The sequence below is a fragment of the Takifugu rubripes genome, chromosome 2 (genome assembly GCF_901000725.2).
Source record: "Takifugu rubripes chromosome 2, fTakRub1.2, whole genome shotgun sequence".
Classification (NCBI taxonomy): domain Eukaryota; kingdom Metazoa; phylum Chordata; class Actinopteri; order Tetraodontiformes; family Tetraodontidae; genus Takifugu; species Takifugu rubripes.
Genome location: NC_042286.1, coordinates 6,568,844 through 6,595,353, shown reverse-complemented (window position 1 = coordinate 6,595,353; position 26,510 = coordinate 6,568,844). Strand labels below are relative to the sequence as shown.

The following is a 26,510-nucleotide window of genomic DNA, read 5'->3' as shown; positions in this document are numbered from 1 at the left end:
GTGAGCGTTATTTGTTGTTGCTCATTGTAACCTATTCAACTTCCATTTAGAAGTGGCAAGTCAAATCACAGGTACTCTCGCCGCGCTCGGCGGAAGTCCCAGGACGCCGCTTGTCTCGCGGAAGCTGTTTTTTTCTTTCCTTAAACGCGTCTTTCCAGAGCGCTGGCATCATTCACTGGGATCAACATCCCCTTACGGTGTCCAGGGGTCAAAGGTCCCGTTGTTAGACCTCCCTGGACAAGGCGTGATTCTGAAGGAAAGGGCATCAATTAAATTTAGCTAACCGAGCTAATCGGACTCTTCAGTTGTAGGCTTGACAGGTTCACCTCTATCTCACGTTTGATTTCATAAAAGCATTAAATCCAGATTAAAGACGAGCAGAGAAGCACCGGATGACCGCTCCACTCGTGACAGCTTCAGAGCACATTTGGATTCATGCCTCCCCGACCTCTGACCTTTGGAGAGACGCGCAGCGGGAAGCACATCAGCAAGGTCTGTCAGCACAGCGTCGTCGCTCTTGTTGAAGTTGCTCTGCAGCCACCATCAAGGATACCAGCCGCTAATAATGGACAAGCGGGCTGTGTGATACCAATAAACACGCTCGGGTGAACCCGGACATGTTTGGCTCTGTTGCCGACATTGGTGATATTTATGTAGGAATGGAAGGCTGAATGTTGTCCCTGCCTCCCTGCAGCTCCCCCGAGCTCTCAGATCTCCTCTCCGTCTCCTGCGTGGATGAGCCGCCGCCGCAAAGGCAACGGCGCTCTTTGATATTTCACTGCTCATTTGAATCAGTGGCCGCTTTATTTGACAATGCCAGGTAATTACCTGGGTGGCAGGCTTGATCATGTGAACTCCCGCCCAACCAGTTGAGATAGAGGGGGAGGGAGGGAGGGAGGGAGGGAGTGGGGAAGGTGGCGGGAGTGGGAACGCGTAAACAGGAAGGAAATAAAAGCAGGACAAAACCAAAACACACAAACAGGAGACGTCTGCATTTGTTTGCCTGCTCATTTTTCTCAAGTGAAGGCCGCACGGTGTCGGGTTAAACAACTTTACGTTTTATTCCATTCATTGTAAATGCAAACACCTTTTTTAGAATGATTTTTTTGTTCTTTTAGCACGTATAGCTTTGTTGGCTAGTTATCTAGCATTTGTTATGAGGAAGAAAACACACACACAAATAACCCATTCTTTAAAAAAATAATACATTTTAATGTCACAGCATTAAAACATCCATAATTTCACAGAAGCAGTTGTTTCAACATGATACAGATTTAATGCTGGTTAAAATAAAACTTCCATTTACAAATGAAAACGGCAGTGAATTTCAATGGGCGGATATGGAGGCTCGTCAATGATGTTTATTGAACGGGAAAGCAGTGTTTACTCTGTTGTGTGACTGGAATATCAAAAGCAGCCAGCCCATGTGAATGCAGCTGCGTTCAGGCTGACTGCCTGAGCCCTCCTTGGAGGAAACCCTGTTGGGCAACCCTCAAGTTGAGCTGACAACACGGGGTCAGGGTTGCTTCAACAAATAAGACAACTTTAGAATTAGAAAGACATTTTTAGAAATCTTTAAAAAAAAAAAAAAAATTCTAATACAGCGAAGACTCTAAGCGAAGCTCGTGATTATTGAAAGGTAGAGGTAGCTTAGAGTTAAATACAGCACAGTTATCTATTCAGTTTTTTTTAATTACCTGCATTTATTCATAAATCGAATGTTATTTTCTGATCGCACATGCACAGCAGTTTTTTTTTTTTTTACAGCCGTGTGAAATATCTGCTCTCCGTGCGTAATCTCGGACACTCGCGCACTTTCAACTTTGTAGTTTTATACCCTTTCTGATCTTATTGGAAGCTTGAAAACGTCGACACTTCACATTTCCCCGCTCCCAGGCTGGACAAACAAGGCGAGGGTGGAATTTGTGTTCATTTTAAAGCTGAGTGGGGGAATTAAGACAATTTAATGAAGGCTTAAATCGCCGGGGTTGATTCTCCGGCGCCCGGAGCCATATTTCCTCAGATCAGCGGAGGAGGGCGACTTTATTGGACATGTTTCTATTTCCAAATCCGCGTAACAGGCAACGATGCATGCACTTCCTATAATGCAGATAAGGGAGAGAGGGTTTGATATGTAATAAAAGGTGGGCCTGGGCTGCCTGTTTAAGCCCCTTAAGCCTGATAAATGATGAGCGACAGAGGCACAGCAAGAGGGTCACCGCTATTAACTCCTCGCTTTCCCGGCCTCCACTTAAACTTCTCTCAATTACATCTGGTAATGTGGCTGGATATGGGCCTTTATGAGCCTCGATCTGTTTCAATCCAACCTTTAAAAAAGATATCTAAAATTATAGCCATTTTCCCGCGCGCCTTTGTGGCTGCGCGTATCGAGCTGTCCCCAAAACCACGTGTTAAGGAGGAAAAACAGGAGGATTACGGTCTGTGGCGTTCCTAACACATGCACACCAGGTATTCTGGGACAAACACCCGGCGCAAGCTCATTAAATCAGCATTTGGTGTATCCACACAGGCGTTAACGACGGGCTCTAATCTCGGCGGTGACCTGCTCAAAGTGTGTCACAGCTGAGCAGAACTGACACTCGGAGCTCCACAAGGTGATTTTTATTTGTTTTTACGCGTTCAGATAATAGAAATGAAAAGAATGACTTAGTCTACAAATTTGACGTGTGAACTTTTAGCATTAAATTTACCGTCGGCTCATTTCTGTTATTAAATAGTATAATAAACAATAACTTAACCTGACACTACGTGCTTCGATTATTTTTATATTTAAACAAATATATTTGTTTCAGATTTTTCAAATGAAATAATTAAAACCAGATACAAAAATAACAACAGGCTTTAATAATTTCGGCCTCGGTGTTTTTTCTCGAATATTTAATTTTCCATATCCTCGACTTTCATTTTTCTTTTATTTCTATTGTTTCACTTTTTTAACGTAGGAAATAATTTCATTTGAATCCTTAATTCACACTTTCAGAATAATGGCGCCTTCACCTGAAGACAAATCATCGCGTTAAAAGCTGCTTAAATTACAGCATTTCCAGACGTGCTGGGTTCCAACAGGATCCGAGCTGCAAACGAGTGAAAACTCCATGAGCCAAAAATGCATCCACACGGGCAGAGACATTTTCTTCTCTAAATTTTAATGTTCGTGCTTCTGTGTCGTTACGAATCTGAATGAACTCGCCAGCATTACAATCTAAATCAAATCAAACGCAATTTAAAAAAAAAAAAAGTACTAATCGCGCCAGTTTAGCTAATGACTTATTTTGTTTTAGTTTTATTGGTCTCTGATTTGCTGCAACGCTTTCAGCAGATCGATGCCCTCTTAAACCGCCAGGTGTCGCTATATGGCCGCCTATTTCCAATGAGAGCCGCTTTTACGCAGGGAGAAGCCGCGGTTCCCCTCAGCGATGGTCTCCCCCCTCTCTCTCCCTCTCTGTCCCTCCTCCCCTGCACTAACCCGCTGACACCAGAGTCTGAGAATCGGTGGAGGGGAAAATGAGGCTTCGGAGCCGAAGAATTTACAGTTAGTCGCGAAACTTTTACAAGTATTTGAGTTGCTCACGCTACTTTCTGAAACCCTATAGTCACATTTCATTCCAGGGTCAGAGAGAGTTCAGATCCAGATGACTAATGCGTTCAGCATGAGCAAAACAACGAGGTGCCAAATTATCATCAGTAAATCAAACTTTCACTCTAGATGCAATTTTTAAATATACCTAACCGGAAAGAGGGCAAAGACGCAAAATTGAAATGAGCAGAATTTGGCCTCAGTAGGTGTATAAGACAATGTAAAGCTCTGTGTTAAAAATAAAGTTTTATATAAAATGACTGAGCGGGTATCGCTTTATTCCCGTTTTTGACTGGACAGGCTGGAAGAGGTTCCCGTGAACTCCAGTATATGAGGCTGTGATCCACTCTTATCTCGGCGCCTCTATACATTAGCTTAGCTGATTTGCATAATCTCAAATAGTGAAGAGGGCCAAAGAAGAACAAAGTTACAAACAAGATTAGGGCGATTTTATTTGTTCCTGTGGTTGAGCGCCAATTGTTTCTCCAGGAGTGTTTAAGGTCACTAAGAGGATTTGAAGCCCGTTTCATATCAGTAATCTTTTTGAGGGAATTAAATCAACAATGCATTTCTCTCCATATTTAGCAACAGGCTGGCCTGTAACAGCCGAGCCCTGCAGGGCAGGAGACGGAGAGAGGACGTGTAAGTCCCGCGAACGAGTAAACAGAGGAGGGGGGGAGGTCTCCGTGCTGCCGCCCGAAAGCAGGCAGGCGGCCCCGCGCACCTTTCAGGATGTGACATTCAGTGGATCTTTAGCCTGGTGATTGTCCCACTAGTGTTTTCCTTGAAATGGATCTTGCCCCCCCCCCCCCCCTCCTCCAGATGAACCCAACCGCAGCTGGCCATGTCCCACACGGACACCGAGAGCTTTAACCCTAAACTGACCCCAATTTGACACCACCAGATGAAATTTTACCGCCTGTTAATGTCATCCCCTGATTTTTCGTCCACCCCCCCGCTTTTTTTCATATGCGTACGAATAGTGAGCGCGCACCTGGAAACCCAAACTAGTTTTTAAAAACGGATCATCGCCTCTGAGAGTCCTCCTTCTGGAATTATTTGGCTTGCAAACGCCGTCATGTTGCAGACAAAAGGGGATTTAAGTTGGCACGGGTCTTGTTTATGATGAAAATTAATTTTAATCACCTATTCAGTGAATGGTGATTAAAATAAAATTAGAAAATGAAACAGCGGCTCGCGTAATGTGGCATCAGGTGGCGTTAATGGGCCAAAATTAACCAATTTCGAAACCTGAACGTAGCTAATGGTGAAGGCTTGAGTTTATAGCTGCTATTAATTAGTCCAACAAATAGTTAACAAAAGATGGAGTCCCAAATTTCCCGTCGTTTTGAGTCGTTGCTGGAAGTTTTATAGGCATGGGTGTCTTTCTAGAGCCGTGGACACGCATAATTAGCCTCCGCTATTTTCACACACTCTTCGGGTGTTTACATCACTTGCCTCGGGGCCAAATCACATATTTCAACAATAACTTTGGAAAAATGGCGCACGATCTGTAGCCTGTGCGTTAAAATCAGCGAGAGGTGGCTTTTAAGAGTCTAAAAAACCCAAAACAATAACGTTATCATAAAATACAAAAATCGAGCCTGGAAAGGCGTCTTTTCTACTTAAATGCGCGCGACTGCAACAAATCGGCAAATAAAGTACAACACAAGGTTGATTCCACTTACCGGGATTGTCCAGAAAGAGGGTGGAAGGGGGGAAAAAGTCAAGCGTTAGCGCACAAATCAACGTGAACGATAGTATTTAGCTTATGAAAATATCAGTCTTCAGTGGTCGAGGCTGCCGAGCGGCTTGTGTTTACAGTGGAAGAGAGTCTTGGAGACGGTGAATGCCTTGGCTCTCTGCGCACCGCTCTGCAGCTCCTTCCCGGGGTATTGCGCGTTGAAATGTCCACACAGTCGTTTGTCAAACCCAGCAGTCCCTCACTTCCCACCCCCATTTATGCCAACAAACATAACTGTTGCCACGGTTTCATTTATTAAATCTTTTTTTTTTCACCCACTATTTTTTAAGACCCCCGCTATTTCTGTAATTGACCCTGAGCGACTCTGCTGGCTATTTTGTTTGTTGGGTAGGGCGGGAGTTTATTGACCCTCCAACGGTAGCCGCAACCCATCTCCCTGAGCGCGTGTCTTCTTTAATCCTAACCTGTGAATAATTAATTTCGACCATCAAAAGTGTTACGAAGCCATAAATGGAGCTTTTATGAGAGTCTGTCAATGCGGCCACGGTGCCATCTTAGTACTGATGGAGCTAAATCTTAAAGGGGATGCGTGGCCTGCTTCTGTTTTGTGCGTAAAAGTGCCCAAGACTCCAAACAGGGCTCCACTGCAATCGATGACCGCGGCTTTGCTCCTCCTCTAAACTTCAATCTCCTTACATGATTGATGATCTTTTGGGGGGTGGTGGTGGAGGGTGGAGGGGGCTTTGATAATTGACTACTCCGAGGTGAGGCGCGGATTTCTATCTGAACAGCCGATTGGACGAAAGAAATATACAAAATTACTTCCTCCACAAAAGCTTTTTTCGCCTCCAGGAAAAGTTCATTCTGAGCTCGCAGGGGTGCGGTGTGTGGTTTAATTTGCTACAAAAAAATTAAAAAAAAAAGAACGAGAGAGAGACTGGAGCAATAATTAGCTGCGAGATTAGGAGGCATTACTGACATATTAGGCACACCAGCTTATAACCACAAAACAGATAACAAGTAAGCGTCATGCTCATATATTAAAGTCAGTATTCATGAGATATCCTGATAATTTCAGCTCGGGACAATCCTTTGTTTAACTTACGCGCCGGCTGCAATTTTACGCATTCGCTGTTTATCCGTGCGTAAAAGTTTATGTGCGTCATTTTGTGTTAAAACATGATTCGGTGTCGTGTGTTATGTGATGAATGGCCGCCAAAGTGTGCGCGCTGCTTCAAACCTTCCTCACACACTCTTCTCTGCTCCTCTTTCTTTACAGGACTCGTCTCTGCGAGGCGGAATTGGGGTGGGAGTTGGAGCTGTGCTGCTTTGGCTTTTTTACCCCCAGTGTGGAGTTGAAGCCGTCCCCGTTCCTCGCACACACTCTGCATATCACAAGATTTGGTCTCTCCTCTCTCTTTTCTGGAGCTGCTATAGGACTGGCTATGGCCACCGCTACTTCCGGGATCCGTCATTTCATTCGCCCACCGCTCAGCGCTGCGAACTGACTCTGTTTCTATAAGCAAGCTAGCAGCCAACCTGCCAACACTCGCTGACACTCACTCATCTCAGTTTCGCCAGATAGACGAAATACCTACGGGGGGAAGAAAGGAGAGATCCGAATCGCAATCGCAATTTCTGCTGCCTCTTTTTTCTCCATTTTTTAAAAGAAAGAGTGATAATAAAACAAGATAGCGATCTGGAAGCTTTAAAGGAAACGCGGACTTGCCGGATGAAAACGGACTAAAAAGATTCGTCCTTCTCTCGAACATCATCACCAACCGTCATTCATTCATTACCTTGACAACCTCTGGCTTTGATTGACAGCTGGAGTGGCAAAAAGCCATGAGACACGACAGTTTAGTTACATGCAGGTTGTTGATGGGCCGATTGTAACCCTCACTTTGGCGCATTTTTTCTTCTTTTGCCGAGGAAAGAGGGGAAACGAGACTAATTGAGAAAAAAAACTCCCCGATGCAACGGTCTCAACTGAGCCACACTGGCGAATAGGAGAATTCGCAAAGTTGGTTGAAAGCTGACTTTCTTACCGGGACTGGGATATTAAACACACGACAGATCCAGGAGTTTATTGGAGCGCAGCCTGATGGCGCAAAGGGTAGGTTTTAAATCTCCTACACTTACCTGTTCAGATCCACAGGGAGGCCCTGCTATCGATAACCTCTCGTCGGCTGGTGGCAGATTTACAAAGTATTCCTATCAAAGCCGCCGTATTTGACATTTTTGCAGCGCCCCTGCTCTTCAGCTGAAGTGACAGCCCCTGCTTTTGCCGACAGCCTCCACCAGTCGCGGGGCAGTTTTTTCCACGGGAGACTCCAAACTAATTCGCTCTTTTCCTTCGCACCAAACTTTCCTCCGCGGAGCAACCCGAATTATAATGTTTCTGGTAATGGCAAACCATTAAACACATTTCATATGTGGCACTTTTATGCGTCGGCGCTGCGCGTTTTCAGCGCAACAGCTTATTTGTTTTTCCGCTGCGTAGGTTCAGAATGAGACGGCGTGCTTTGTGCTCCTTACACACTTGTTTTGTTTTCTTCTTTCTTATTTTATTTTTTTTTTATAAGTTACCGGGCAGCTCGTGTTGACTTTTGTTTGATTTCATTCCCAGTACGATGAGCTGGCCCATTACGGTGGGATGGACGGAGTTACGGCGTCGATGTACGGGGACCCGCATGCTCCCCGGCCGCTTCCCCAGGTCCACCATCTGAACCACGGACCGCCGCTGCACTCCAGCCAGCACTACGGCACCCACGCTCCCCATCCGAACGTTATGCCCACCAGCATGGGCTCTGCTGTCAACGACGTTTTAAAGCGGGATAAAGATGCAATTTACGGGTAAGGGTCGCCCGAGCCGAAGAGCCTACACCTAAGTTTTTTAATTTTTTTTTTAGATTTCCTATTTTACTCCAGTTTGGTTTGCAGAAGTTTCTATCCGGCCACTAACTGGGAGTCGTGCTTTGTGCCGGAGCGGGCGTCATTTTTTGGTCCCCATTGTTTGGTCAGGGGAGTTCTGTTGATGTGTAATTTTAGACGCATTGTAGAAGTAGGACTAAGCCTTGAGCCTGAATTACAAACTATAAAATAATGTGGAGTCTCGCTGCGCGCATTCCGAGCCCAGAGGTCACAGTCTGCACGAAAACAAACTAAAGGGCGAGTTCCAAATATAAACCAAAAAAAATTAAACCGTATAAAGTTTGCGTTAATTATAATTTTCATCAGGGCGACGTTTTGGAATAGTCCGGCAGTGTTGTGGCTGCCCATAAAACTCATCTGGTGTTTTCTCATGCTGCCTGGACACAAAAATCGCGTTAAAATCTGAACGTGTAATTATATTTTATATCAGGTTATTCTTAAAGCGCGTAAGAGACGCCACAGAGACAATGGCACGACTTTGAAAAGGGTCTTCCGAAACCTGCCCATTTCATAGAAAGAGTTATAATCCCAGTGTGTATCATTATAATCTCGGGTGTTGTGCGGAGCAAATCCTCATCTGCTCTGCTCACGCGTCCCATCACCGTCTTTAGTTTAATTTTACTTTAATTCATGAAAGAAACGACATTTGTCTTATAATCACGCGTTTAAATTTTATTTTCCTGCATGACTCCTGGCGCAGCTTGGATACCTAGTTTTTTATTCACCTCCTCACGCTTTTGCATCGTTATGATGTGCAATGTAATGCATTTCTGTAAAAATATTTTCAGAACAAGTTTATTTGATTTTAAACTGTAAACGCGCTGCCTCAATTTGCCCCAGTGTTGTTTTAAGTTGCGTTCACGTCCCAGCCGTTTTTATTTTGTAGCCTACTGCAAGAAATGCCAGCCTCAACAAGTCGATTAATATCAGACCGGGACTTAATCCCTTAAATATCCCAAAGCTAGGAAATAAAATATTCCAGATGCATTTATTCATGCTGCAAACTGAAAACTTTCATCCCGGCTCTTGTTTGCATTATCTGACTGTCCTTTTTTGGGGGGGGTTGTTTTAACAAGGTGGCTGCTTGTTTTAATAAACTCGGAGAAAACAGTTTAAATAAAACAAAATGGATTAAAATAATTGATGTTGTATTCGCAGTCAGGAACGTGTGGGGCTGGTCAGAGACGCAGGGTGCATGCGGACATTTTTTGCAGTGGAGCCGGTGAGCAGCCTGTGCTCAGACTGTGTTTCCCTTCTTGCAGTCACCCATTATTCCCACTGCTCGCGCTGGTTTTTGAGAAGTGTGAGTTGGCGACGTGTACTCCGAGGGAGCCCGGTGTGGCAGGAGGCGACGTCTGCTCCTCAGACTCCTTCAACGAGGACATCGCAGTCTTTGCCAAACAGGTTATTCTGAACGCAAATGTCACGCAGATATCTGGGACTGTTGCGGCGGATGCAGCCTCTGCTTTAAAAGTTTCTGTTTCTAGCAGCAGAGGAGAGAGAGAGAGAGAGAGAGAGAGAGAGTGTGTGTGTGTGTGTGTTTCAAACGTCCCCCATCCTGCAACATATTAGAATGTGAATTGATGCACAATTTTATTTTGTGCCAAACTAACGGTGACGTTTGCGCTATTTTAGGTCCGAGCAGAAAAACCTTTATTTTCATCAAATCCAGAGCTGGACAATTTGGTAAGCCACACTCTGACATCTCTGTCTTCATAATTGCCGCGACGCTGCGGTTGCACCCGTCCTTGTTTCAGCGGCGCTCACGATTGTGCGCAACATTAGGCGGCATTGAAGTGAACGTATGATTTAAATGTCAGATCCGGTTTGCATGTGAAGCTGCGCGGCCACAGTCGCCGCTGTCACCGGTCAAACTTTTTTTATTTAATTCATCAGGAATGAAGGACTGTGCAAATGCCAACTTTTGAAATAATTAACGCTGAGTGGACAGCGTGTAAAATATTTAATAAAATACAACAAATATTAATTAGCCCTTTTTGACTCTCTTGCAGATGATACAAGCCATACAAGTATTACGGTTTCACCTTTTGGAATTAGAAAAGGTATGTATGTATGACTCTATATTTGTGTGTGTGTGTGTACATATATATCAACATAATTAATGAATTATGCAAATTTATGTAGCCCACCACGCGTATAAAATAAGTTAGACCTTTGGGATGACGGTTCTGATTGTTATCGATCAGCAGATATAGTTTTACCTGTTCATTACACCCAGCTGACGGCGTGTTGCTTTTTGCTTTTTGTCGTTCGACTTGTTGCTCAGTCTCAGGAGAATAATAAGCACAGCAACAATTTGACTATTGTTTCCTCGCCGCCGATAATGCCCCCTTAATTGGAGTTATTCTTGGACTGGCTGAAACGTTTCCTCATCCTGAGAAAAAAAAGGTGTTTTTCCTCCCTCTGTTTTTCTAGGTGCACGAGCTCTGCGACAATTTTTGCCACCGGTACATCAGCTGTTTGAAAGGAAAAATGCCAATAGATCTAGTAATCGACGAACGGGATGGTAGCTCGAAATCGGATCACGAAGAACTCTCGGGATCTTCGACCAACCTCGCAGATCACGTAAGTGACCGAGCTTCTCCTTCGTGTTTGTGCTGGTTTCCAAGCGCCTGCGTGCGCAAACGCATTTCCCAGTGAATAATCGGTCCGTATAAAAATGAGATTAGACGCCAAGTTCTCTGCTGCCACTGTGCTCGGTGCGTGACCCTGTTGTGCCATCGGTAAATAGAGCAGGCTGTGTTCTGCAAGGAAAATGTGCCGATCGATGTTCTGAGGTCAAAAGCTAGATGTGATACAATAGACAGAGTTATTGTTTTAGTCTTTTGATTAGGGGCAGTCATGTGTGCATAATGCGTCCCAGCGCGCGCGTGTGTCTGCGTGTGTGTGCATGCGTGTGTGTGTGTGTGTGCGCGCGCGCGTCACTGCTGCCGTGCATTACGGAGAGTTGCACGCTGGAGGAAAGAAAAAAGTCAGGCAATTATCTGTTACGCGGGTTTACCGTTAAAGCAGGGTATCAGCGCTAAGCTTTAGCTTTAGGCTAATATTTAAAAAGAAAAAGGCTTTATATTTGGGGCTGTGGGAGCTGGATATGGCCTGTGCGTAAAGCGGAGAGGGTTTTCTTTTTTTTTTTTTTTTTACCCGCAGAGGTGGAGAAAGTGGTAGCCCGTTGAAATAGATCTCACAGCTGAAGGCTTATGCCTTCAATGGCAAGTTCACATGGCGCAGGATGGCGCGTCTGGAGGCCTTCCATTGCCCCTGATGTTAATGTGTTTAATTGTTTCCTATTGATTGCTGCGTGGTTCCCTCTGCACTTCCCCTCTCCCTCGTTCTCCATTTTATGACTGGAGGCTCCATAATGCTGAATTCAATTATATGCACCTGAAGTACAGGAGCTTTAAATTTGAAGATCAATTCTTTGGCTTAAATCGTGCATTTTTAGTGTAATTAAACACACACACGCACACACACACACACACACACACACACACACACACTCTTGTTCAGCTGACAGTGTATCATAAAGTTCATATAGGTGAATTATTGCCTTGTGCGCATCTGCGATAAAACTAATGTTTTGGTGGAGGGGAGGGGGGTAACAAAGTGACTAGTTAATATCTCAGCTCAAGGCCAAGCCTATTAGGAATTAAAGCAGATTTAAGTGTTATGCAAAGTCACCACCCTGCATCTGTTGGGTCTGGCTATAGGCCTGATTCCCTCTGAAAGGCGTTTCCGGAGCCACGCACCACACCGCACAGGCCCAGTCCAACACCACGTTACGGATGTTGCACCGAGAAAACGGTCAGAAAAGACAATATTGCGCGCGTCCGAGCCGAGTGTAGAAATGAGGCATGCTGTTGTTTATATTGTAGAGATTAGATAAACTGGCCTGTTTAGTTTCATGGCAGATGGTTGATACTCAAGCCAATTTCCACCGGCGCTGCGCTGCTCAGACACCAGCCTTTGTCATCAGGACACTTGTGGGAAATATTCGCGATAATCTGGAAAATAAGGAGATGCCAGTAAAGTGAGTAAACACAGGGGGCAAAGCATTTATCCTGGAGTCAGCTGGCCTGACCACTTCATCGGCTATTTAGGCTTTGAAAGATTTATGTCACTTGTGAGGAACTACATCTAACCGCTGAGTTGATTTGACAAAAAAGTCCCCCCCCCCCCGCACACACACACACACACACACACACACACACACACACACAGACACACACAGACAGAGACACGCGCGCATGCACACACACTTGTTTACTTCTGGAGCTCTGAGTCAGCTCAGTGCCTCATGTCATGGAGACGTTAATGAAGAAATGCTGTATTTCTTGTGCTTCACGACGCCTTAGTGAAAATAGTTCAGAGTTAATTTGTTGGATGTTCAGCTAAAAGCTTTGAAGCGTGTTCATTTCCTCAACTGCAGCGTTCATACCTCATTAAAGAGGCCTTTCCTGCCCAATATGTGTTTGGAATATTAGAAAAAAGGTGAAAAAGAACCCCAGTCCTACTTGTTTTGACTTGTTTATTTTATTTATTCATTTGTGTTTGCCTCTGTTTTATTATTCATTTCTGTCCTTGCTTCTAGTGGAAGGTGGTTCTGATAGTTAGGTATGCTAATTTATTTAGTTGGAATCTCTCACATCCATTTTTCTTTGCTCTGATATGCATTTTTAATGTATAGCCCGGGGCTACATCTCATTTGGTGAAAGTTGGTTTTTCTGGAGATGATGAGGCTCTTCACTGTGAAGGAGGCATGTTTTTATGCATGTATGTATGTATGTAATGTATGCATATGCACAAATATATGGTGTTGGTGACATTCTCTATGGTTACTACCTGACAGCAGAGCACTGTGAATTCTTATTTACACCTAAATGCAGCACTGTCTTACGGATGATTGGATTATTATAGAAAGGGAGCAGCGCGAGTCCTTCATTCTCTCATTGGCTCTTCCTACCCCACCGTCCTTCCTCAGATAAACCTCATCTCAATTAAAAGATTTAGAAAAAAAAATTCTGTCTTACACATAAAGCATGATGGAAGGAGGGAGAAAAAACCACGCAGCGCTGTAAAATCGTAAATGGTTGGCTAGTGTGTGACAGCGGTTTCCTCTCTTGTCTTTTAATTAATGAATAAAATTTCTGTCTCTCCTCTGCTACATCCAATTAGGGAGGCAAATAGAATTAACAGTGTCTGAATATTATCTGTTCTAATGAATTAGCCTTTGTGTCTATTGTGGCGCTCCTTCACTGAAGCTCACATTTTAAAGAAAGCCTTTTCATTTCCTCATATGCATTTGGCCTCTGAAAGCGTCTCTGGATTACCGCGTAGTTTTCAGATTTGTTGCGGAGACATTCTGTAGGATTTGCAGGTCCCGCTACTTTGTTTTAGCGAGAGCTTTCCTTGGGGAGTGATAGCGGTTCCCGTAGAGGTTGTGGTGAAGCTTATCTTTACTCTGCATGGTTGGAAAGGAGGGAGAAAAGCTCCCTTTGTTTACATTTAAGTCTCTGGTGCAGACTGCGAGCCATTGGCTGGACGTGGTGATGTCACGGGGTCAGGAGAGCCGGCCAACGGCTCATCTCCACCTATAAGTGGAGATGGTTGCTCCGCAGGTAACTATGGGCACAGCGTAGGCGCGCTTTTTTCCGCCGGTATTACCGCGAGCCTGCGGGCTGGGCCGGCCTGTTGAGCTGCTGGTGTTTTACTTCAAACAAGTTTGGCTCTTCCCGCGCAGTTTTAGCTGCGATCCGTTCCACGCAATTATTTCGTGACAGCGGGGACATCTGGCCGAGCATTTCCTGTTTTACTGGCACTCAGGAGGCACTGTTGGCAGCCATGTCTAATCATCACTACCGTGGTGAGAGAGAGGCGAAGGCCACTTGTGGAGTCCTCCCGACGACCCCCTCCACAATCACCACCCCTTCCCTTAACTGCACATATGCTCTAAATGACTGCAATAAAACACAGTTGCTGTACAGTCATCTCAGGATCATTACATGCATGTTTGCTGACATGTATTCAAACATTGTGTCGTTAGATTCGGTACGGACGTACTCTGAGCTGCCACTGTAGTTACACCCGGCAGCCTGCTGCAGCAATTCCACTTATTTTCTCACGCAAGACACATTTTTGTTATTAATACGATGCATGGTTAATATTGGTCATGCAAAATAGCATTAGGTTCTAATTAAATTCAGTAAATATCCTCATTAGAGTGCTCGTTACATGGATTTCTTATACAGCGTAGGTGGTTACTGTCTTTATTTTCCAGCCTGTATTTTAGGATTTGCCGCAAGGGGAAGACATCTTATTATTTCTGTATGTCATGTCTTATTTTGAAAGGGCTCTGTCATTCTCCTGAGCGGCGAAAACTGTGGATCCTGCCCCTTCATTTGTCATTTAATCTCGTCTTTGTGAAAACACACGTTTGCGATTGCATCTAATCTTTTACAAAAGTGCTTTTGCCCGAGAGAAAGTTTTCAAATTGAATTGCAATCAGCGGATGCCTTTTCTCTGCCGAGACACGCCGTTGCGAATTATTAGCTGCTAAATTTGGCACATGTTACATTCTGGATAATTGAGGGTGTTGTAAATGCTCAGCTGTTCAATAGAGTTGCACCTACTCTTCACTGGAGCGGGCGTGTATAATTACAAGCTCATCCCAACAAAAAGAGGGGGAGTTGTTTTTTTCTCTCTGTCTGTTTACTCCAAGTGGCACGATGTACCTTGAAATGTCAACCGGCTTCATGATTTATGGTCCACTGTACTTCTGGCGTGTCAGCATTTCCGTACATGTTGAGCACAGGATCCCTGATGCTGCTCTTCGCTGTACAACACGCACGGGGTTGGCCCTCAGCAGCCTGCTTTACGCCGCAGATTTCTCCACTTCCCTGCAGGTTCCAGGGGAATTTCAGGCAAATTCAATGATGCTGCTAAATTCAATTTTATTTGAAATTCCTAGGGATGTGGTGTGGAGTGAAGTGAGATTGTGCCAGGCAGGTGTTTGTAAATGAGAAACAGGGGACAGGAGCAGAGGAGCCGGCAGAATTCTCCTGCTCTCCTGTGGCCTGGCTCCACCACGAGCCTTCCTTCCCATATTGTCTCCTGCTTTTATATTAATTACAAGTTGTATTATCAGCTGCCAGTTGCTAACCCCGGCAAATAGAAAAGGCTGCCCCCAGAGACCGTGCTTCTTTTGTATCTTATTCTCAATCTAGTCCTATTGTGTGCGTGTCTGTATGAGTGTGTGTTTGCTTGCTACCGTTCCCTTCCTCCTTCTTCTCCTCCTCCTCCTCCTCCTCCTCATGGTAACACTGCTCTTTAACACAATTAGTGAAGAGCATGGACCGAACCATGTTTGACTCCTAATTATACGCAGCTTCAGGGAATAGTCACATGTCTAGAGGATCTTTCCTTTTTCCTTTTGCATTTTCTTTTGCTTCGCGTGTGTGTTTCTTTTTGCGAGACTGTTTGGGCGACACGATTTTTTTTTTTTATTATTTCCAACTTGTTTGAACTTTATCAGACCCACGAGGGTTGAGACAAAATGCTTGCGTTGTGCGGTGCACCCTTTGAGAAGCACACTAAATTATTCATGCAGAGGAAAGACTGTTCCTTTTGTCACCTTGTTGAGCTTGGAAAGTTAACGCTTTTGTGGTGGTGTTTGTTGTGGTGTTTTGCAGACGGGATTATAAATGAGACATGACTTACAGATATTAAAGGACTGCTGTGTGCCTGATCAAAGATATTTGCTGCGTGTTTACTGCGCCGAGGACCCACCGGGTGATTGTTATTAGGTCATATAAGCCGTTGTCCTTTTCCCTCTGGTAAAATAACTAACATAGTCTTTTCCATTTCCCTGCATACAGGCCTATTAAACCTACAGTAGCAAAATATAACTCCCTTTAACACCATTAGCCGTGGCGTCTTTGAATTTAATTTAGTGCCAGCACCATTAAAAATGACACATCACTCTGCAATGATAGCTAAATTAAGTCCTATCGATTCAGCTGTTGCATTAAAATCGGGCCTTGGTCGTTGCTGGCAACCGTTTCCAGGGATGAGAGACAGAGAGGGAGCGTACATGTGAACCAGAGAGCAACAGGAAGGATTTTTCAGGTTTGTTTTGCATCTTGCTGGCATTGACTGCCTCACTGTGTGCAAGTAGAACCCGGTCATGTTCTCCTCTGGGAGCAGCAGCCTTTTCTGCCTAAATACATTATGTACATTGGAAGTCTAGGACTTTCCTGTCCACTTTTCTGTTTGTGCTATTTTACAAATAGAGAATTAATCTGCTTTGGGTTGCCGCTTGGTGACTTTACTTAGTGAACACTGTTGGGAATAGAAAAGTGCTACAGCAACAGATGTTGTTCTCATGAATTAGAGTCCAGCATGTGCTGATCAGTTGTTGAGAGTTAACGCATCACAATCAGTGGCCTCCCTCAGAGCAGGGACACTTTTCCCTCCACTCACCGGCCTGGGATTAAACCCACGCATGGCCTATTGTTCCCCTTGTCTTCTCTCCCCTCTTCTGGATTATTCTCCAGGTTCTTTATCTGATTGCCATCCGGCAAACAGCTGACGCTGAGAGCGCCTTGAGTGGAGCGGAGGGTCTGAAGGGCCTTGTGTGTTTCTGTCTGCTGTTTTCAGCCTCAAGCTGTTTGAGAAAACAGCCCCTTTCCAAAAAAACTTAGCAGATAAAAGGGCCTCGCTCACAGGCATCACGGCAGCCTCGCCTCCGCAGCAGTACAGGCAACAGCAAATCAGGACTGTGCACCCAGGGGAGCTGAGCGGCTGCTTGTCTTATAGCCTCTGTTTCTCTGCAAACCTCCGCTGGTCTCCAGGCCTTCTCCTGTCTGTCCTCCACCAGTACAGCTCACTCTGACTGGGACACCAACACAGGCAGGCAGGCAAGCAGGCAGGCAGGCAGGCAGGCAGGCAGAGGGGCAGGCAGGCACAGGGGCAGGCAGGCAGGCAGGCAGGCAGGCAGAGGGGCAGGCAGGCACAGGGGCAGGCAGGCAGGCAGGCAGGCAGGCGGATCTTCTCTCTGGCAGAAGTTGAGGAAAAGAAAGTCATCAGAAATGGTAAAAGCGTTCTCTTTCTTGGAATATTCTGTGGCACGTAAATTTTCCTTCTGCTTTCGTTTGTATGTATATGTGTTTATATGTGTTTGAGGGAGAGAGAGAGAGAGAACGGGAACTGAGAAGTGGGTTGAGGTTTGTGGGAAGCCTTGGTGCAGGCTCGTGTTTGTTTGGCTTGGGCTCCACTCAAGGGGCCGCGTTCCTACGGCCCCAGACGACTCTGGGCTCTCGTTGGCCAACATTTTGTCATCGGACTCAGGTGACAGGTTAAATTGGGAAAGACTGGCCCCGAGTTCCTGTGAGCCACAAAAGCTGTATCAACCTTGTGTGAGAGGATGTCTTAGGCGGATTGAGTCTGCGGCAGTGACGCGATCGCTCTGTTTTACCAGCGGCTGAATGGCAGAGGAAATTCCACCTCTAGCCTGCCTTCATGTGGCGCTGATAAAGCCCTTCCTGTACAGTAGAAAATCCTGTCCCCCCCTGATCAGGGTAAACCTTGAGAGACCAGGAAAGAGGGGAGGAGATGGAGAGAAAAAGAGCCCAGAAGAAGGGAAGGGAAGGGAAGAAAAAAGAGAAAAACAAATCCTTAAAGTTTCCTATTTGTTTATGGACCTCTCTTTGTAGCTTGCCAGCAGATATTTAACACTTTGAATCAGCATGGCCTTGTATATACAAAAGTAAGTGCATGTGCATTTGTGTTTATACTTCTTGCTCTATTATGTCATTAGCATGTGTGCACGTAAGTGTATTCCTGCAGGTCTGAGAGGGTGTGTGCACATTTTTGGCAGATTAGAGGGAGACTCACTGTCATATCTTATTTTCATTTCTGACAGTGGCAGTGATTAATGGTGGCTGTGGCGTGTTTGGACTTCTTACCTTGATATTTCTCACTTGCCACGGAAGTCTCAATTGGTCATGGTATAAATGAACTCCGCTGGGCCCTGCCATATGTGTTTAGACAATTACTCACGGGCGCTCCACACAAAATCAAACGGCAAATTAACGGCGGTCTGCTTTGCTCTCGTGCATTGATGAAACACTTTGATTAGAGTGTTTTGACTTATTGCCAGCTGCTGTCGTGCATCGCTTTCCTTCTACCCCGGGTTTGATTTTGGCGGCGTCCTTTGTTGCTCACCAGCTTGGAAAGCAGCGGCAGCACTCGTTGCCTTTGCCAAGATAATGGAAGCAGGCCAGGGATCCTCACTCAGTCAGGCGACGCTTACAGATGGCACTCTCACTTTTCCAGCATACTCATGTGGTCTTTCTCTTTTTCCTCCATCCCTACCTTCCCCCCCCCCCCCCCCCCCCCTTCCTGCTCTCTCCCGTTCCTGGTCTGCGGTTTGGTCGGGAATGTGGATGGATGCACGGACGAATGGATGGATCCCACGCTCGCTTTCTCTCCTCTCAAAACCTCAGAACCCAGCTTCCTGGAGAGACCACGATGACGCCACCTCCACACACTCAGCCGGCACACCGGGGCCCTCCAGCGGGGGACACGCTTCACAGAGCGGCGACAACAGCAGTGAGCAAGGTGAGTGCTACATAGAAATTGGCACCAACTGTCCACACACACACACACACGACCACAGGAGCACTCCATATATTCGTGCGCTCAAGCGTGAACACATAAATGCACGTAGATGCGGGCGCAGATCCATGCAGAACATATTAATCATCACGGTTGAATAGAGTTGCCAACACTTTAACCCCATCTCAAGTGTGATCAACAGTGAATGGATGGCACATCCTTACACAGACGTCCCAGTCCTTCCTCTCACGCGCTGGATTATCCTGCTTTTTGAGTGGCATCCATGTCAACACACAGTCACACCTAAAAATGAACATTCTCAGCCCCCGTTGCACTTGAAAGCAAGCGTCAGTGCCTGTAACTCTCCTTCCAAAATGTTGCTATTTACGGAGCTGAACAAAAGCTGGTGATTAATAGTATATTCCTGCCAGTTCTTGTTTGCGTTTAAAGCATATTAACTTTGCTCGCACAACGGCTCCTAATTATGTCTCAGCGAGCCTTGTGTTATCTCGTACATGACCTGCCAAGCAGCAATAATGCATTTCAAAACAAATGCATTTGAATTTATTACAGACAGCGCGAGCAAATCACAGCCGTCTGTCTTGTGTTTTTGTCATGGTCCACATCAAATTTGACGTGCAAATTCTCCAAAGCGTATGCTATTTATTGAATTTAGAGGTTAGGCCAAGTATCAATATATTTTTTTGGGTTTGGAATTGTTCCTTAAACGTTGCTCTTGCGTGTCCTAGGAGAGCAAATGAGGAGCTCTCGGCCTCCCTTTGAACACGCCGAGGTCTCACACACTGTCGGTGCAGTGCCTGTGTGTTTATGTGGACCTTTGTATGTACTGTATCCGTATATCTACCCTCTGGCAGTGTCCATGCTTTTGCATGAAATTTCATCACACAGAACCCCTCTGATAGTCGAAAGCGGCTGCGCTCACTGCGGGAGGCTGTGCGCTGCGTTCCTTCAGATCTGTGGTTTTGCCAATAGGCGATCAGATGGATCGATGGGATGAGTGTCTGTGGTGAAGCTGTTTAAATCATCCTCTCCTCTTCAGACAGAAACTGCTCCAGTTTTAGCCTTTGAAACGTTATTGACCACAGGCCAAGGGCCACGGCAGACCTCTGTGGTCGGCCATACGAGGACCAGCTGGATCACAGGCTGTTTCTCAGGCAGGTTGATTATTGCTAGGCCTCTGCTCAGCAATGTTAACACAAAATAATCAACTGATGTGCAATATTTTGCAACCATTTTTCCTGAATGGTGGCCAGAGCAGGGTCAGTTCAGTAGGACAAAGGACTATTTAGTGTACTGTTTTCACAATAACTTATTAGAAAAAAACTGTGTGGCAGTAGCAGAAGATGGGAGGATACTTTGCAGAGCAAGTGCTGAAGATGGAGACTGCAAGAACAACAGAGGGGAGGGGCCACCAGAGAAAGAAATGCACTGCCTATTGATTATCTTACACACATAAGTACAAGTGACCTGTAATCCACAGAGCACTTATCGACTCCTCTCCCCACCGTATCCAGTAACAGCAGATCAATACAGACCAAAGACAGTTACGGTACAGCACCGCGCACCGGGCCAAGATGGGCCAAGACTAGATCAGGGCCCGAGTCTGACCTGAACTGAAGAGCGCTAAATGGTACAAGCAGTGCAGCCTTTTATTTTGAAAGCCGAGCAAGTAGCGTGGAATAAAGGCAGCGCTTTGAAAGGAAGCAGAGGAAGGGCTATTGTGGTGCTGAGGTGAAAGAAGGTGAGAAAGTAGGCAGAGTGAGGGAAAAAAAGAGAAAAGACAGAGGGCAGCTGATTTAATGGTCTAATGAGGCCGTCCTCCAGCCAGTTGTTTTGTGTGAGGCATACTCTGACCTTTCGCTCCGCTCGGGAGCCTCGCTGCCTCATTTTTCACATTCTTTCAATTACGTTAACGCTTGAAGCGCTCGCTGGCTCCCGACTCTGGCCCTTCCATTCTGACAGAGCCTTCTCTCCCCAACCTCTCCACCTTTCCCTCCACGGCACTCCACTCCACACATGAACTCGCCTCCAATCTCAATATATTTCTACATAAAATTTGTGCTCCACACTTTCAGGTCCGCAGAGGAAATGCGAAATGTGCGCTTCACTTCAGTAATGGGGTCTTTAACAGCTTGGCCTCTGTTAAAAGGGGTGACGCTGTGGATCAGTTGAGGATAGACTGAATAGATGAGGAAGAGGGAGAGGGAGCAGTGAGTAGGTGAGAAACACTTTGGCTTCTGCCAAGAAAAACATCAACTTTCTCCTGCCCACTTCCATGTTGATAGGTGTTTTGTTTGTGACCCCGTGGCTTGAAAAAAAAAATTCACCTCAGAATATTTAATTCGCACAAATCCCAGTGGTGAATATATTACAGCTACATCATTCCTCTAAAAAGGGTAAAGGCTTTTCCCAACTGGGTGTATTGGCAATAAAATACAGCTGAAAAAGTTTTGTTTGTACAGTGCACACGCAACTTAGCTTGGTCACTGTGAGAAAAATCCACTTCCTCGATATTTAAGTTGCGTATGAGGCCCTGCCAAAACAACAATCCTACTAGTGTGTTGCACCTCTCGTGGAATAATTAAGCGTCAAACAGTAAAAGAGAGGTGAAGCGGGCTCAGTAGCTGTCAGTAAAACATGCCAGTTAAGGTTTATACATGTGAATAAGGGTTTCAGTAGAATGCACAGATCTTTAACTTTTCCCGTCCCCAGTCTCTAACCAAAATCTTTTTTTATATATATAACTTTCTCAGAATTTCCCACCCCCCCCAAAAAAAGAAGTATCAGCCTGAGGGCAAATTTTGCACTCTCACTTACTGAATCTTAGCGAGTGACTCCCTATGTTCTGGAAAAATAAACAAATACAAGCCTTTAATGGGAGACAGTTCAGAAGGTAACCCACAACGCACTAAGTCCATTGGCTCCTCATGCACATCATTTTGATTCAAAGCCTTTTGGATGTCCTCCAAACTTATCTCAAAACATCAGAGATATCAGTTGTAGGGAGTTAAAGTTGATGAATGTACGTGCCTTCAGATAGCACTCCTTTCCAAGCCCGCGTCTGTAACAGTTTAAACACCCAAGCTATGATGGAGCGCTGTGTTGAAATCCTCTGCACATTTGGACACGGCAAATAAAGAGGGGGGTCAAATGCTCCCAGTCGTGAACCGCGAATCTCTCAACCCCGATTCTGTGTGAGCGCGCATGCCTGAGTTCTAGTCCACAATTGTAATTATTAGCTATGCATGAGGACCAAATCCACGTTGACATCTTGAGTGGAGAGCAAAGGGGGCTTTCAGAGCAACTGGTTGATTCCGCACTAGATGGAATAGCTCAACAAAAGAGAGGAGAGAGCATTTTGTACATTTTCTCAGCAATTGAACAATCCCCACGCTCTGTGGATAGACAGACTCCCCAGAGAGCTCTAGAAAGGCTGGGATGGAGAGGAGGGGAGGAACAGAGGCAGCGCTCGATGGTATGGTGTGTGCGTGGGGAGTGCTGTGAGCTCCCATGGCCCTGGCCAGGGGCTCCACTCAGCAAGGGTTTGTGTGGCTGAGCTCAACAGAGCAGGAGGTCACTCCTGGTTGGAACCCGACGCCCTGACAGTCCCGGCATCAAGTTCTGTCAAATCTGACATTTTGGCTTTTGCACTTCCTTCAACTACACAAAAACCTTAACGGAATGCACATTGGCGTCAAAACAGAATGTGTGATGGAACCCTTGCAATGTTTCTGTTGCCTTTATTCTGGCTCTCAAGTGATCACAGAGGCGTGTGTCTGTACATAACATGGACAATACAGTGAGTGTGGAGGCACAGGTACGTGTGTTAGCTGCTTCCCTCTAAGAGCCTGTTAGAGTTTAATTTAGTGTTGTAATTAAAGCTGAACACTGGCCCATAAACAACAGATAAACAATAAAGCCGACCCCAGCCCTGCTGTTTCATGGCCCTCGCTCCCAGCTGTTGAACGCTGATAAGTTGTTGTTTTTTTACGCAGCTCTTGCCTAATCACAGCACATCGCCCAGGTTACGAGCGTGCGCATATGTGGAACGCGTACTGGGGTGTCTAACTGGGTGTCTAACATTTTAGAAAGTCTAAAGAAATACGAAGGGCAAAAGCAAATAAGGAGTTCCACAGCGGAGCGATCCCAGCGCGTAAGAGGACCAGTCTGCCCTGATGGCCAATTACTTACTAAGCCAACTCAGTGGCAATAGTGATCACATAAACATTAAACAAAGTGCAGCCATGAGGTGCATCCGCCTCACAATGTACGGCAATTCACTGACTGGCAAAGTGTAAATGTTTCCTCAGAAAACAGGTTAAAGAGGCTTAATGCACAGAGCGGCGGGAGTGTTTCTCAATCAGCCAACACGGGCACTTGTAGTCACAGCGCCACGCGTTGGCCTCGCCGTCGCTACGTGTCTGCGCTGTGGACGGAGCAGCGAGGCTGTCGGATGGGTTGTTGGGAAGGGGCAGGGCGATTGTTGAAAGCTGTGGAGGGGGAGAAAACAGTGTACAAAGGGGATACTTTCATGATCCCATTAGCATAAGAGAGGCTAAATTATTCATGTGGAGTGCTTAATCTATGGGGAAAAGTATAGTTAATGCACATAGTTTTAAAATGGATCTCTCTCTGTCTCTCCTCTAACACCAGATTCTTGCTGGATTCAGCATTTGTTGGGCATTTACGGGAATGAGTGTCACTCTCCCTCACACACACACTCACGCACACGCGCACAAAAACACAGACACACACAGACACGCACGGGAATGTTGGTACTCTTGCTTAAGCGCTGCAGCACTTCAAACTGCTTCAAGGGGCTCTGCTCTCAGGCTCATCACCTCTCTCCCTTTTTCCTTAAGTCCCCTTCTCATCTTCTCCCTCTCTCCAGCTCTTTCCATCCATTCCTTCATCCTCCCTCTCACATTGTCTCCCTCGCACTCCTCTCCTCACTCACCCTCTCCGTCTTGCTCTCGGTACCACAGACTACCTGGCTTCCATCCAAAATGTGATTAAAGAGAATGATCAGCTCCCTCAGCTCCCTCCTTCCTTCCTCCCTTCCGCTCTTTCTTCCCCCCCTTTTTTAATGTCTCTCTGTCTTTCGTCTGACCCTGTGTTATGTTCTTGGAAACTGTGGAAGGAAACAAATGAAAACAGAAAATGCAGACACACTGTTAGGAGAGGAGTAGTGCCAATGGAGTCAGGTTCATTTCAAGGAATGTGGCCCTCTTTACACAAGGTAACCCCCCATTCTATAGCTCTAGATGATTGTTTTGGTTCTTATCTTTAACCGTCCCCCCGAGCATGATCTGGTGTGCCCCAGCATTGGTGTATGTTAGGTCAGCCTGTGACCAGATTTATTCCAACTGCAACAGGCGCAGATGTCTCTTTTACTGATTTTCTTTTATTTCTGTATTTTTTTTTTTATCCACGCAGCCCTTCTATCTTGAGCATTGATTAAAACGCAGCTAGAACAAGATGCTGCTGGAGAATTGTGATTGTACGATTGTAAAACGTTTGAACTGGACTGCAAACAAAGGCTGAGCGACGTGCTGATGTATCTTTTCATTATCCAACGAGTTTACGCTCCCGTGTCCCTCTGCTGATTACTCCTGCGAATGTGCCGATGAGGACGAGTGCACAAAAACACTGAGAGGGATTTGAGCACATGCCCTGAAGGGTATATCCACGTCCATTGATGCCGCTGTATTTTCACGAGGACGACAGTGCTTCAGTTCTTTAAAGAGCAAATGTTTTCCCAGGAAATTTTCTGTCATGTTTTAGCGGGCTAGCCTGAAGGGGGTCAGCCAAGAAGTCACCCTTAAGAGGTGATAATCCAATTGCTCTAGTCCTCACCAGATTTGTTTTCCCCTTGTCTGGCAGTGTGGTTGCGTGTGTGTTTACAGAGAGTGTAAGCATGCGTGGGTGAATGTAACAGACAGAGAATGGAGATTTGGAGAGGGGGGGTGGGCAGAGGCAGCAAGATGCCACCAGTTTCTTCTGTGACTCACCCTGGGCCCCAGTCTAAACCAGTGAGAGGTTATGGGAGGCTAGGTCTGTCAAAAGCACACCTGCAGGGAACCTCTGAAAACCCTGACTGCCAGCACAGACCCGTTTAAGGTGTGCTTAGTTGGAGTTTAACCCTGACTTCAGATGTCCTTTCCCTCTCTCCCTCTTTGTGTTTGACCAATGGGCCTTGTGCTCTTTTACTTTCTGTTTTCCACCTCCCTTGTCTCTTTAATCCCCTCCACCTCCCCCACCCTCCCAGTTCTCCTCCCCCTAATATCCCACACCGCATCACAGCAAAGGTCCCTCCCAAAAGACGACATGCGGTTGAGTCGGGTGGCTTAGCGAGGGCAGCCATTGCCTGTTCACTTGCTGTGTGGTTTTCTCCCTTGTAAACCAGGGTTTCCACGCGAATGCTTACATTCATATGGAACTGAGCAGAGCAGCTATACCCTACAGGTAGTGCTTGAACCGTGCTACCACCATCCAAGAGAGTGGGAGGATGAGAAAGAAAGTGTGTTTCAATCCGAGTTCTTCCTCTCCGCTCCTGATTTTCATGCACACATCTTTCACGTTTATGCAAAGCTTTTGAGGGCATTATACAAGATAAGCTCATTTTCTAGTCTGATTCCTACTCTAGCACATGCTTTAATGACTCTTAAAGCCAAGGGCTGCTTTTTTAGGCATAATAGCACTCCCGCAGTCTCAGTTACCGTGTAGCCAGAGTGCTTTTTCCACACCTGATCACTTTTGTTCGCCCATTTTATGGGTATTGGGGAGCAGGCAGAGGTGAGCGATTTGACAGTAGTTCCTGCCATGAGCCCTAATGTTTATTGGAAGCAAGCGTCTAATAATTTTTGATTACCCCAGAGGAGGTATTAGCCATGTTAGTCAGCAAGGATAATTTCTTATTTACATGCCCCAAGCAGTGCACACTCTGAAAGAAGGCTGGGGATAAATGTGCAACAAAACGAATCAAACATGCCAAACCAAGATGCTCAGTTCTGGCTGGCTGCAGGGCTGAGGCTGAGCGAACCTTCATTATGCATTTAACATAATTCATTTAGAGGGTTATCAATTTGCAGACTATAGAAGAGATGGTTGGAAGGGGAAGCAAAACAGCATAGCAGGCACAGCAAAGGAATTGGGGAACGCAAGATGAAAAGGAGCAAGATATTCAAGGCTAGCTCTCTGCTTGCATTTTTTTAAAAAAAATGCTCCAATTACACACTTTTCCATGTTTTGAGGGAGAACTTGCATGTTAAACACTGCAATCTCCAACGGTGCCGTCACACTCCGCCCCCTAAAAATCAGAAACTGATTTCCTTTTAATGAAAGCTTTTTTTTCAGCGCGAGAGAGGATGTAGTTTAAATATTACCCTTGTGTTCATTTAGGGTCCCTCTTTGTTTGACTTCTGCCTTGCTTACACAACGGCTCCTTGCATCAGTCCCCCAGTGTGGATTGAGGGACAGTTACAACATGTTTTCATTTTTCTCCCCTGGCAACATACTGATTGAAGAAAAAGACCTCTAAAAGTATCTTTCCCTCTGCCATCAGGCAGAGCTGACGGCCCCTTTAGAACAATTGGAGGAAACTTAGGGAGACAGGGAGCA

The 26,510-nt window shown here is 45.7% G+C and overlaps 1 protein-coding gene and 1 long non-coding RNA gene across 6 annotated transcripts in view; one reads left to right on the top strand and one right to left on the bottom strand.

Moving 5' to 3' along the window:
• Positions 1-1,188: 1,188 nt before the first annotated feature.
• Positions 1,189-6,043, bottom strand: LOC115247337 (uncharacterized). The gene is made up of 2 exons (XR_003886404.1): positions 5,287-6,043; positions 1,189-3,095 (listed from the first exon to the last, which is right to left on the bottom strand). It is a non-coding gene; the product is annotated as an uncharacterized lncRNA (long non-coding RNA).
• Positions 6,044-6,187: 144 nt separating this feature from the next.
• meis2a (Meis homeobox 2a) overlaps positions 6,188-26,510 on the top strand; it is a 68,624-nt gene continuing 48,301 nt past the window's right edge. For 3 of the 5 annotated variants that reach the window (XM_029828717.1, XM_011618561.2, XM_011618557.2), the window contains exons 1-8: positions 6,188-6,323; positions 6,583-7,419; positions 7,933-8,159; positions 9,500-9,641; positions 9,873-9,923; positions 10,250-10,300; positions 10,674-10,823; positions 18,758-18,872. In XM_029828717.1, coding sequence (XP_029684577.1) covers positions 7,408-7,419; positions 7,933-8,159; positions 9,500-9,641; positions 9,873-9,923; positions 10,250-10,300; positions 10,674-10,823; positions 18,758-18,872 — 748 coding nt within the window. In that variant the 5' untranslated portion in view covers positions 6,188-6,323; positions 6,583-7,407. Of the gene's footprint in view, positions 6,324-6,582; positions 7,420-7,490; positions 7,708-7,932; positions 8,160-9,499; positions 9,642-9,872; positions 9,924-10,249; positions 10,301-10,673; positions 10,824-18,757; positions 18,873-26,510 lie in introns of those variants that run through there. The other 2 variants (XM_029828725.1, XM_029828741.1) reach the window with 2 other exon arrangements.